The sequence below is a fragment of the Pecten maximus genome, chromosome 2, assembly GCF_902652985.1.
Source record: "Pecten maximus chromosome 2, xPecMax1.1, whole genome shotgun sequence".
Lineage (NCBI taxonomy): Eukaryota > Metazoa > Mollusca > Bivalvia > Pectinida > Pectinidae > Pecten > Pecten maximus.
In genome coordinates, this window is record NC_047016.1 from 14,652,875 (window position 1) to 14,667,001 (window position 14,127).

The 14,127-nt window shown below is 38.3% G+C and overlaps 1 protein-coding gene across 22 annotated transcripts in view; it reads left to right on the plus strand.

Moving 5' to 3' along the window:
* LOC117318767 (dynamin-1-like) overlaps positions 1 to 14,127 on the plus strand; it is a 63,117-nt gene that overhangs the window by 21,009 nt on the left and 27,981 nt on the right. For all 22 annotated transcript variants that reach the window (XR_004530450.1, XR_004530451.1, XR_004530452.1 and 19 more), the window contains exons 10-13: positions 210 to 348; positions 892 to 1,049; positions 8,563 to 8,611; positions 9,238 to 9,351. Coding sequence is in view for 11 of the 22 variants with exons in the window: in XM_033873775.1 (XP_033729666.1) it covers positions 210 to 348; positions 892 to 1,049; positions 8,563 to 8,611; positions 9,238 to 9,351 (460 nt within the window). In the remaining 11 variants the exon portion in view is untranslated. The remainder of the gene's footprint in view (positions 1 to 209; positions 349 to 891; positions 1,050 to 8,562; positions 8,612 to 9,237; positions 9,352 to 14,127) is intronic.

Below are 14,127 nucleotides of genomic sequence, written 5' to 3' on the forward strand. Positions count from 1 at the left end.
TCTTTTATTTCTCATGAATGTGTTTAGAGGATAATTGTATAAATGTATGGATATTGCTTCTTCAATTCACCTACAAAATATAGCAATAGCAAAAATGTTTTCTGATTGAACCGTCACAGAAAGCTTAAAATCAGATATTTTTATTAACCTTCACTTTCTGATTAAATTTTCGTGAACTGTTTATTTAACAATCCACTTGATGTTTTCAGAACTGGCTTATTTACACCAGACATGGCCTTTGAGGCTATTGTTAAAGGTCAAATACAGAAGCTCATTGGCCCCTCAATCAAGTGTGTGGATTTGGTGGTAACCGAGCTCACCTCAGTTGTCAGGCGCAACACACAACAGGTAAGTCAGATTTGTTTGTACTTATCTCCACCACTCACTGAGCTAAACCCTGGACAAATCATCATGACACATCTAAACCACAGGCGCTTGCATAGAAAATTAGAAAAAAAAAATGATACCAGTGGTATGTGTACTGTGTAATACAGAAGGCCGGAAACTCCGCCACGAGCGAAACGGCAGACCACTACACTTCAATCGACTAAAAAACACTTTTTATTCAAACTGACACGGCGATGTTTTCACGGATTATTGTGTTTTGGATGTAACAATTCGTATTGAGTGGCACGGTAGGTTAAAGATGAATGTTTTCTGATGACGGTCGCATATAGTGTGCGCCGTGTCAGTTTGAATAAAAGTGTTTTTTAGTCGATTGAAGTGTAGTGGTCTGCCGTTTCGCTCGTGGCGGAGTTTCCGGCCTTGTACTTAACAGATTACACATACCACTGTCAAATAAAAAAAAATGAAAATCACATATTCTATGCAAGCGCCTGTGATCTAAACCACTTATTGAGCTTAATCTTTATTCATATTGCCTTTTTTCAGATGGGTCGTTACCCTCGACTTCGTGAGGAGGTGGAGAGGGTAGTGAACACACGAATACGTGAATGTGAACAGAAGGTTAAGGACCAGCTTCAGCTGCTGGTGGAGTGTCAGCTAGCATACATGAACACTAACCATGAAGATTTTATTGGATTTGCTAAGTATGGGCCAGTTAATTAAACAAATGCAATTTCTAAATGGTTATGTAATATCAAATATTCAGCTACTTGTTCTAACATAGTCATTGTAGCAAGGAACCCTTTCCATTGTTGGCTGGAGGCCTTTTTAGGTCATCTGACCCAAAGGGTCAGGATGACCTATAGTCATCATGTTTCGTCCGTCGTCGTGCGCCGTCCGCCGTGCGTAAACTTTTCACATTTCAAACTTCTTCTCAAGTTCCACCACTGGGATTGAGCTGAAACTTGCCTGAAATGATGCTGGGATGGTCCCGACCAAGTGTTGTTATTTTTCGGGTCAGTCTGAAATCCAAGATGGCCGCCACAGCCGCCATTTTGAAAACACATTTGAAACTTCTTCTCGAGTTCCACCAGTGCTATTGAGCTGAAACTTGCCTGAAATGATGCTGAGATGATCCCGACCAAGTGTTGTTAGGTCATCTGACCCAAAGGGTAAGGATGACCTATAGCCATCATGCTTCGTCCGTCGTCGTCCGCCGTCCGCCGTCCGTAAACTTTTCACATTTCAATCTTCTTCTCAAGTTCCACCAGTGGGATTAAGCTGAAACTTGCCTGAAATGATCCTGAGATGGTCCTGACCAAGTGTTGTTATTTTTCGGGTCAGTCCGAAATCCAAGATGGCCGCCATAGCCGCCATTTTGAAAACACATTTTAAACTTCTTCTCAAGTTCCACCAGTGCTATTGAGCTGAAACTTGCCTGAAATGATCCTGAGATGATCCCGACCAAGTGTTGTTATTTTTCGGGTCGGTCCAAAATCCAAGATGGCCGCCATAGCCGCCATCTTGAAAAACACATTTTAAACTTCTTTTCAGGTTCCACGAGTGCTATTGAGCTGAAACTGGCCTGAAATGATCCTGATATGATCCCGACCAAGTGTTGTTATTTTTCGGGTCCGTCCGAAATCCAAGATGGCCGCCATAGCCGCCATCTTGAAAAACATATTTTAAACTTCTTCTCAAGTTCCACAAGTGCTATTGAGCTGAAACTTGCCGGAAATGATCCTGATATGATCCCGACCAAGTGTTGTTATTTTTCGGGTCGGTCCGAAATCCAAGATGGCCGCCATAGCTGCCATTTTGAAAACACATTTTAAACTTCTTCTCAGGTTCCACCAGTGCTATTGAGCTGAAACTTGCCTGAAATGATCCTGATATGATCATGACCAAGTGTTGTTATTTTTCGGGTCGGTCCGAAATCCAAGATGGCCGCCATAGGCGCCATCTTGAAAAACACATTTTAAACTTCTTCTCAAGTTCCACCAGTGCTATTGAGCTGAAACTTGCCTGAAATGATCCTGATATGATCCCGACCAAGTGTTGTTATTTTTCGGGTCGGTCCGAAATCACAGATGGCCCCCATAGCCGCCATTTTGAAAACACATTTTAAACTTCTTCTCAAGTTCCACCAGTGCTGTTGGGCTGAAACTTGCCTGAAATGTTCCTGAGATGATCACGACCAAGTGTTGTTATTTTTTAGATTGGTCTGAAATGCAAGATGGCCGCCATATCCGCCATCATAAAAAACACATTTTAAACTTCTTCTCCTGTTCCACTGGTGCCATTGAGCTTGAAATTGGTGAGGATGTTAAGGAAGGAGTGCCAACAAAGTGTTGCTATTTTTTCGGCCTTGTAAAAACTTTGGCATGGCAGCAATGGCGGCCATTTTGTAACATGATTGCGCAATCATGGTTTTCCTGAACAACACCTATTTCAAACTTCTTCTCAAATTCCACTGGTGGGATTCAGCTCTAACTTACCAGAAATGATCCTTAGATGGTCCAGACCAAGTGTTATTATTTATTGGGTCGGTCAGATATCCAAGATGGCCACCATAGCCAACAGTGCCACTATATACTTGCTACAGAGAATGCATACTACAATAATATAAGGGTTTTAATTTAGAGTCAGATGACCGTTAAGGCCCCTGGGCCTCTTGTTATTTTTCAGGTCGGTCAGATATTCAAGATGGCCGCCATGGCAACCATCTTGAAAAACACATTTTAAACTTCTTCTCCAGTTCCACTGGTGCCATTGAGTTGGAAATTGTTGAGGATGTTAAGGAGGGAGAGCCAACAAAGTGTTGTTATTTTTCGGCTTCGTAAAAACTTTGACATGGCAGCCACGTCGGCCATTTTGTAACATGATTGCGCAATCACGGTTCTTCTGAACAACACCTATTTGAAACTTCTTCTCAAATTCCACCAGTGGGATTCAGTTCTTACTTACCAAAAATGATCCTGAGATGGTCCTGACCAAGTGTTGTTATTTTTCAGGTCAGTCAGAAATCCAAGATGGCCGCCATGGCAACCATCTTGAAAAACACATTTTAAACTTTTTCTCCAGTTCCAATGGTGCAATTGAGCTGGAAACTGGTGAGGATGTTAAGGAAAGATAGTCACCAAAGTGTTGTTATTTTTGACACAAACGTAAGTTTGATTCTATGTCAGCGCTTTTGAGGTGTAGCTGACAAAATCTACGATGCCCTCTGGCGGATACTGCCTTGGCCAATCTAACCGTTGCTTTACAGTAACTGCGTAATGCTATGCAGTAAATATTTGTAAATATCGTAAATATTCACGATAAAAAATGACATATAGTAAAGTTCAGCTATAAAAAAATTACCTTTTGTTTTGTTGACACAAACGTAGACACAAACGTAAGTTTGAGTCTATGTCAGCGCTTTTGAGGGCTCTGGCGGATACTGCTGTTGGCCAATCTAAACGTTGCTTTACAGTAACTCCGTAATGTTATGCAGTAAATATTTGTTTAACTTCACGATAAAAAATGACATACAGTGAAGTTCAGCTATTAAAAAAAATCACCTTTTGTTTTGTTGTATTTTAGAAGCTGACAGGACAATGTGGTTTTTTTTTTTGGCATTTTCGTTCGCTCTGACACAACTTCCACTGCCACTTCACAATCATATTCTATCGCAAAAAAAAAATAGTCCCGTGACTTACGGAGTCAAATGCAACACTGCAGTTTCGTTAGATATATGACAAAACAACAGAACCTCACAAATAGATAGTTTTCAAAGTATTTAATTTAAGTATGTTCTGTCGATGATACGTAAGAATATTTTTCCGCGTTGAACGCATTAGATTTCACGCGGAATGATACAATCGACTTTTCGCTGGCGCCATATTGCTGCTTACCTATGACCCGGAAGAAAAATCTACTAACATCACGCTGAATTTTCATCATCGACATCGATGTGTTATTTTGTACATTGAAAAATCACTCATCCAGCATCCGATTTTGTCCGCCATCTTTCAGTAATGTAAACAATAATAAAAGAAAGAGTAGGTGATCAAACCCAACTTTGAATGTCATTTTCTCACTGAAATATTAACTTGCATGTGATTGATGAAGTCTGCAGATGGTTAGATTATATAGGCCTAGATGTTTTTTTACGAAAGAAAAAAAGTTGTCTATTCATCATGACAATATCACAACAACGGCAGTCGAGTACCATACGCATGTTTGCAAATAAAAAGTTAAATAAATTCTCACTGAATAGGGTTTCGAAATGTCAAATGGACTTGTGAATATTATTATTGACTTCGCATCTATTGATTATATCCTACGTTATGCACATGAAGTTTTTCGTTTACAGAACACATACCGCATTAACGTGGCTGTCTGCATGCAGATGTAGACGTCACTGAAAATTTCATCTCTAATTATAGCGACTGATTCTTTTTTTCTAATATTCGTGATGGTTTAAAAAAAAAATAGAAAATGATCTATCATTATCATTTGAAATATTACATAACAGTCGAAGCATATTATAAAAAAGAAAGGGGTCTACGATGTACATCTACATAGACCTTTATTATGTTTGGTGGAGTTTTGAACGCTTCAGGGACGGTTAAAGGGCAGTAACTCTTTAGAAAACACCATTTTTCATGGAAATGTACTGATTGCTAAATTTAACCAGAGATATTTAAAGGCAGTGGAAATGTTATATTCCTACATCTGCTTTTTTTTTCTGTCTTAAATCATTTCAGCTTCTGAATTAAATTAACCTTTAAACTAATGCACAGTAAAGTATTGATAAATCAATGCAAATAATTTATTATAACTTAGATTTATTATTATTATTTAATCTTTTTTTTCTTTACAACACTAGTACATATTATTTGAGAAGAACAGCAAAAAATACTAAGTTCATTATTCTTCTAAACAACAAAAATTTGTAAAACTTTTTTGTGTTGTGCATATATCCTATTGTGAAATAACTAAAGATAATAGTATTGTCTTGATGGCTGTTACATACTATATCATAGGTTGAGTTAAATAATTATTTTCTTCTTGTCAATTATGGTAAATGGTGAAAACAAATTTTTTTCATTTAAATTGTTAAGTCGGTTTAATGTTCAAATTCAGATTAATTTAATTAAAGCAACTATTAATAATGTATATATGTGTTAACTTTTCTGACAAAGTCTTCAAGTAACCTGATTATATTTGACAGAGAATCAAAATAAGTAATTTTGTTGTTAAGAATAGTGGGCTTAGCCATTTACAACTGTTTAGATTCTACTTAATAAGGTTTGATTTTTAACATTTTGGCAAATTTATCTTGTCAATATCCAATTTAGTTTTAAAGATAGGCAGTACTTCCATTTTTATGAAAATAAAAATTACTTCAGTGTTCTAATAATTTAAACACATGAACAATTGAAAGAAATACATTTGTATGAAAAGCATTCATAATGGACTTTGAAGAATGCTACTACATTTACAGTTCATCCAGTTTGGGCATTCGAACTACATTTTCATCTGACAGATGCTGCAGATTAAAAAAAACCCTCTGATTTTGAAATCGATGATATCAATACATATAGCTACATTCACATCTCACTAACATTAATTAACATGATATATATACCATACATACATATATATATGTATCATGCAGTTACAGTTATGTATATGGTACATATACTATTGCGGAGAATATTTGATGCAATGTACATAAGTGAAAAACAAAATTCCACTTCAAATTGATTTGAACTGTACATGTGAATGAATGTGTTTTTGTTGTATAGATTATTTGTAGTTACACAGTATGGAGTGTAAACATATAACGTAGAGTGCTATATGAAAATCGTGTTCACTCTAATGAGCGATTAAGAAACTGTCTCAAGTCTGAGCTGATATGAGCATGTAATTCTAAGTTTTGAATATAGTGCTTAGTTTAATGTGCCCGTCGTGATGGTATACCCTGCCCTGTCTACATCCGCATTCTACGCCTCCAGAGTCTGTTTATCAGACCCAGGTGTTTTTAACCCACCATCATCAGATGGTGGGCTATTCATCAATCAAATCGCCCTGCGTCAGTGGTCCGTCCGTCCCTCCATCCGTAAACAATTCTTGTTATCGCTATTTCTCAAAGTACTGAAGGGATCTTCTAAAATTTCATAGGTTTCTCTTGGTTTCTAGTTATGCATATTGCATTTTGAGACCAATCGGAAAACAATATGGCCGACAGACAGCCATCTTAGGTTTTGACAATTGAAGTTTGTTATTGCTATTTCTCAGAAAGCACTGAATTGATCTTTCTCAAATTTCATATGTAGGTTCCTCTTGGTGCTAACATTAGTTATGCATATTGCATTTTGAGACCAATCGGAAAACAATAAGGCCGACAGGCAGCCATCTTGGATTTTGTCAATTGAAGTTTGTTATCACTATTTCTCAGAAAGTGTTGACGGGATCTTTTTCAAATTTCATAAGTAGGTTCCCCTCGGTGCCTAGTTATGGATATTGCATTTTGAGACTAATTGGAAAACAACATGGCCGACAGGCAGCCATATTGTATTTTGACAATTGAAGTTTGTTATCGCTATTTTACAGAAGGAACTGAAGGGATAGAACAATCTGCCACAAAATATCATTCAAAACCTTGACATGACATCATTCAAACCAGGGCTCACACACACGATAAAATCCTAAAACAATCACACAAATGTTTTTAACCTGAGCTCTCTCTTATCTAAAAGCTGGTAGCTAGATGGGGCGCTACATCAAATGTATAAATATTTTTTCAAATGCTAATGATAATGATAATTTGTGAAGCGCTTATAGGCATGGGATCCTCAAAAGTTTGAAAAGAAAGGCCTCATTAATTTTACAGGTAATCTAGGACCTTCATATTACATCTACAACTACGTATACATTAACCCATTGAAGATGTCAAATAAGATTACCCGAGTACCTATTCTGACAATTAGCTGCCAAGACGCACTTGCAATCAAAAGTAGATATGAATTTCTTTTCTTGCCAATATTTTGTCCTAGTCCTAATCAGGTATTGGTGATGTTCCATACAAAGTTGACCATGTCCCCACTAAACAAAAGCAGTTAAAATAATTTGTTTTCGTTTGTGTCTTCAGTACTTTCAGTACTTTGATTTGGCTTTGTAAAAACTTTGACATGGCAGCCACGTCGGCCATTTTGTAACATGATTACGCAATCATGGTTCTTCTGAACAACACCTATTTGAAACTTCTTCTCAAATTCCGCCGATGGGATTCAGTTCTTACTTACCAGAAATGATCCTGAGATGGTCCTGACCAAGTGTTGTTATTTTTCAGGTCAGTCAGTAATCCAAGATGGCCGCCATGGCAACCATCTTGAAAAACACATTTTAAACTTTTTCTCCAGTTCCAATGGTGCAATTGAGCTGGAAATTGGTGAGGATGTTAAGGAAAGATAGTCAACAAAGTGTTGTTATTTTTCGGCATCGTTAAAACTTTGACATGGCAGCTAAGGTGGCCATTTTGTAACATGATTACGCAATCATGGTTTTCCTGAACTATTTGAAACTTCTTCTCAAATTCCACCAGGGGGATTCAGCTCTAACATACCAGAAATGATCTTTAGATGATCCTGGCCAAGTGTTGTTATTTATGGGTCAGTCAGAAATCCAAGATGGCCGCCATGGCAACCATCTTGAAAAACACATTTTAAACTTCTTCTCCAGTTCCACTGGTGCGATTGAGCTTGAAATTGGTGAGGATGTTAAGGAAGCAGAGCCAACAAAGTGTTGTTATTTTTTTGCCTCTGCCACGGCAGCCATTTTGTAACATGATTGCGCAATCATGGTTTTCCTGAACAACACCTATTTCAAACTTTTTTTCAAATTCCACCAGTGGGATTCAGCTCTTACTTACCAGAAATGATCCTGAGATAGTCTTGATCAAGTGCTATTTTTCGTGTTTATCCAAATTCCAAAATAGCCATCATGGCCAACAGTGCCACTATACCTGCTACAGAGAATACATACTACAATAGTATAATGTTCTTTAATTTAGAGTCAGATGACCGTTAAGGCCCTTTGGCCTCTTGTTACTTTCTTCCTTCTTGAATTAATGACCTGACTGTATTAATTGAGTTATAAGATTGACCTTATAAAGACTCATTGTATTTATGTCAGGAAATTCATCACTTGTAACTTTTCTCATTTCAGTGCCCAAAACAAAACGGAGAATACCCAGAGAAAAAAAGTTGGGAATCAGGTGATAGATTATAATCAGCCATTCCATATTTATAGTATTAAATTTTATAATCAGCCATTCCATATTTATAGTATTAAATTGTATAATCAGCCATTCCTTATTTATAGTATTAAATTGTATAATCAGCCATTCCTTATTTATAGTATCAAATTGTATAATCAGCCATTCCATATTTATAGTATTAAATTGTATAATCAGCCATTCCATATTTATAGTATTAAATTGCATCTCCTTCAGAATATGCACCTGTACTTTACCATCTTCTGAAACCTATTGTTGTAGATAATGAAGTTTACATATGTACGTATAATTTATCAGTCGAAACAACTGAAAAGGTATTCCGTTGATTTCTTCAGCTTTAAGAATGAAAACAGTGCCATGTTTATATTTATCCTGCAATAAGCCAAGGGGTTCATCACTTAGTCTATGACAAAGGGGTGGGAGGGGAGGGGGGGGGGGGGGGGGGGGTGGCGTTTATTACAGGACAGTGTGTCTGACAAAGTAGGGGGCAAGTTAATTACAGGACAGTGAAATTGTATGTATTGGCTTTTCCCCAAAATCACAAAATATACATATTGACTTATCATTAATCTTGTACTTAATGCGGTATGTTTGTGTTGTTTCAGGTTATTCGTAAAGGCTGGCTAACCCTCCACAACATCAGTTTTATGAAAGGAGGGTCTAAGGATTTCTGGTTTGTCCTCACAGCTGAGACGTTATGCTGGTTTAAGGACGAGGAGGTAGTTATTCATGTCAACAGTTTATACAAATTGTTGTATGAACATATTAAAACATAGGTATTGACATCATTTAGGATGAGGAGATTTTTAGGTCATCTGACCCAAAGGGTCAGGATGACCTATAGTCATCGTGCTTCGTCTGTCCTCGTCCGCAGTGCGCCGTGCGCCGTCCGCCGTGCGCCGTCTGTAAACTTTGATGAAATTTTGCTATAAAATCCTACTCCTCCTTAACCCCTTGGTGGATTTCAACCAGATATTGTGTGAAACATCATTTGGGGAGGGCGGTCATATTTTATATAAATGAGGCTAGTGTGACCCCTGGGGCCTGATGGGCGGGGCCCCAAATGGGGAACTTTGATGAAATTTTGCTATAAAATCCTACTCCTCCTTAACCCTTTAGTGGATTTCAACCAGATATGTTGTGAAACATTATTTGGGGAGGGCGGTCATATTTTATATAAATGAGGCTGGTGTGACCCCTAGGGCCTGAGGGGCGGGGCCCCAAATGGGGAACTTTGATGAAATTTTGCTATAAAATCCTATTCCTCCTTAACCCTTGAGTGGATTTCAACCAGATATGTTGTGAAACATCATTTGGGGAGGGCGGTCATATTTTATATAAATGAGGCTGGTTTGACCCCTGGGGCCAGAGGTGCGGGGCCCCAAAAGGGCAACTTTGATGAAATTTTGCTTTAAAATACTACTCCTCCAAAACCCAAAAGTAGATTATTACAAAATTTGGTGTGGAACATCATTGGAGGAGGACAATCATATTTTATATAAACGAGGCTGGTCTGACCCCTGGGGCCAGAGGGGCCGGGCCCCAAATAGGGAACTTTGGTGGATATTTGCTATAAAATCCTACTCCCCCTTTACCCTTTGGTGGATTTCAACAAGATATGGTGTGAAACATCATTGGGGGAGGGTGGTCATATTTTATTAGGTCATCTGACCCAAAGGGTCAGGATGACCTATAGTCATCGTGCTTCGTCCGTCGTCGTCCGCCGTGCGCCGTGCGCCGTGCGCCGTCCGTAAACTTTTTCTTTCAAAACGCTACTCCTCCTTAACGCTTGGGTGGATTACTTCCAAATTTGGTTTGAAGCATCATTGGGGGAGGGCAATCATATTTTATATAAATGAGGCTGGTCTGACCCCTGGGGCCAGAAGGGCGGGGCGCCGAAAAGGGAACTTAGGTGAATATTGCTATAAAAAACCCTACTCCTCCTTTACCCTTGGGTGGATTACAACTAAATTTGGTTGGAAACATCATTGGGGGAGGGCGGTCATATTTTATATAAATGAAGTTGGTGTGACCCCTGGGGCCTGAGGGGCGGGGCCCCAAAAGGGGAACTTTGATGAAATTTTGCTATAAAATCCTACTCCTCCTTAACCCTTTGGTGGATTTCAACCAGATATTGTGTGAAACATCATTTGGGGAGGGTGATCATATTTTATATAAATGAGGCTGGTGTGACCCCTAGGGCCTGAGGGGCGGGGCCCCAAATGGGGAACTTTGATGAAATTTTGCTATAAAATCCTACTCCTCCTTAACCCTTTAGTGGATTTCAACCAGATATGTTGTGAAACATCATTTGGGGAGGGCGGTCATATTTTATATAAATGAGGCTAGTGTGACCCCTGGGGCCTGAGGGGCGGGGCCCCAAATGGGGAACTTTGATGAAATTTTGCTATAAAATCCTACTCCTCCTTAACCCTTTGGTGGATTTCAACCAGATATTGTGTGAAACATCATTGGGGGAGGGTGGTCATATTTTATATAAATGAGGCTGGTGTGGCCCCTGGGGCCTGAGGGGCAGGGCCCCAAAAGGGGAACTTTTATGAAATTTTGCTATAAAATCCTACTCCTCCTTAACCCTTTGGTGGATTTCAACCAGATATTGTGTGAAACATCATTGGGGGAGGGTGGTCATATTTTATATAAATTAGGCTGGTGTGGCCCCTGGGGCCAGAAGGGCAGGGCCCCAAAAGGGGAACTTTGATGAAATTTTGCTTTACAATACTACTCCTCCTAACCCCCATAGTGAATTATTACCAAATTTGGTGTGAAACATCATTGGAGGAGGACAATCATATTTTATATAAATGAGGCTGGTTTGACCCCTAGGGCCAGAGGGGCGGGGCCCCAAAAGGGGAACTTTGGTGAATTTTTGCTATAAATCCTACTTCTCTCTAACCCTTGGGTGGATTAATACGAAATATGGTGTGAAACATCCTTTGGGAAGGGTGGTCATATTTTATATAAACGAGGCTAGTGAGACCCCTGGGGCCTTAGGGGCAGGGCCCCAAAAGGGGAACTTTGGTGAATATTTTCTGTTAAATCCTAATCCTCCCTAACCTTTTGGTGGATTACAACCTAATTTGATGTGAAATATAAGGTGACGGCAATCATATTTTTTAATGAGACAGGTTTGACCCCTGGGGAAAAAAAGATGGGGCAAAAGGAGCGCTTAGGTTAAACATTTCTTTAAAATGCAATTCCTCCTTAATGCCTTAATTGATTACAACTATATTTAGCATGAAACATCATTGGGGAAAGGCAATCCTAATTGATATAAATGAGTCTTGTCTGACCCATTGGGACACAGAGGGGCATGCCCCAAAAATGGGAACTTGGCTAAAATTTTGCTTTATGATGCTGCTCTTCCTGGACAAGCTAAATGGATAAAAACCAAATTTGATCTAAAACATAACTGGCTGCGATAAATGATTTATGGTAATAATGCTGGATTGAGGGGTGTGTCCCTGCTGTAAGTGTAAGTGTTTGTCAGATGACCGTTAAGGCCCATGGGCCTCTTGTATAAATGAGGCTGGTGTGGCCCCTGGGACTAGAAGGGCAGGGCCCCAAAAGGGGAACTTTGATGAAATTTTGCTTTAAAATACTACTACTCCTAACCCCCATAGTGAATTATTACCAAATTTGGTGTGAAACATCATTGGAGGAGGACAATCATATCTTATATAAATGAGGCTGGTTTGACCCCTAGGGCCAGAGGGGCGGGGCCCCAAAAGGGGAATTTTGGTGAATTTTTGCTATAAATCCTACTTCTCTCTAACCCTTAGGTGGATTAATACGAAATATGGTGTGAAACATCCTTTGGGAAGGGTGGTCATATTTTATATAAACGAGGCTAGTGTGACCCCCGGGGCCTGAGGGGCAGGGCCCCAAAAGGGGAACTTTGGTGAATATTTGCTGTTAAATCCTAATCCTCCCTAACCTTTTGGTGGATTACAACCTAATTTGATGTGAAACATAGGTGACGGCAATCATATTTTTTAATGAGACAGGTCTGACCCCTGGGGAAAAAAAGATTGGGCAAAAGGAGCGCTTAGGTTAAACATTTCTTAAAAATGCAATTCCTCCTTAATGCCTTAATTGATTACAACCATGTTTAGTATGAAACATCATTGGGGAAAGGCAATCCTAATTGATATAAATGAGTCTTGTCTGACCCATTGAGACAGAGGGGCATGCCCCAAAAATGGGAACTTGGCTAAAATTTTGTTTTATGATGCTGCTCTTCCTGCACAAGCTAAATGGATAAAAACCAAATTTGATCTAAAACATAACTGGCTGAGATAAATAATTTATGGTAATAATGCTGGATTGAGGGGTGTGTCCCTGCTGTAAGTGTAAGTGTTTGTCAGATGACCGTTAAGGCCCATGGGCCTCTTGTTAAAAGAATTTGACTCGGAAATAAGATATTCATTACTAAAAGATAAACTTCAGTAAACATTTCAAATAAGAAAAATAATTCCTGTGTAGTGTTTAAAACAGCACAAGGTGTTTTAACAAGCAAATCAAAAAGGGTGCCGACATTCCACCCTGAATTGTCTTCACAAAGGTTTTACAGTAATACTTAAGAAATGCTTCAATTTTCATGAAACTCTGCAAATACTTACATCATCAATTACCCATTCAGTTTCATTGTCATGACTGTATGTGGAATTCAAATTTCCTAACAGTGTACAGCATTGATTTTGACTCTATAGTAGTTTCCATGTGAAAATACTGAATAATTCTTCCAATTTTCATGAAACTTCAGAAATAATTAGTAACCATATTCTTTATATATTTTCTAATCAGGTTTGATTTTCATTTGGATATAAGATTCACTATGCCTACCAGTTGACCACTGGATTCCATAGATACATGTTTCAAGACTATTTCTCTAAAGAAAATGTCGAACTGTGATGAACATTTTGATCCCACATAAGTTTTATGATTGCTGAGAATCATGTTTATTCTGCGAGATTGCTGAAATCTGATTGACTGACAGTTATCGAATGTCGTACAAAAAAAACACAAACAAAAAACAACAAGATTTTGATTAATTTGTCCCCGTATACAAGACAATATTTCCTTGAAGGATTCATTACCTTGTGATAAAACTATTTTTCAGCATATGTTTAATACCCAAATCATGTGCCCAAACTTGATAAAATTTTAAAAATAAGGAATAGTATTTGTACTCCTATAAGAATGAATAGTAGTTCATAGTTAACACTAGGGATACAGGTGGATAATAGTTCATGGTTAACACTAGGGACACAGGAATATCTACAGTGACATTATGACATTATTTTAATTACACATAAATAAAGCTACTTTAGTATCAAAACTAGATTTCTTTAAAAAAAAATATAATTGTACTTAAATATGACAATAAAAATATAAAGCATACAAAAATCTGATGACAGGTGCTTTGTGCTATGTAATATATATCTATATATACAGGATATGAATATTGTTGAATT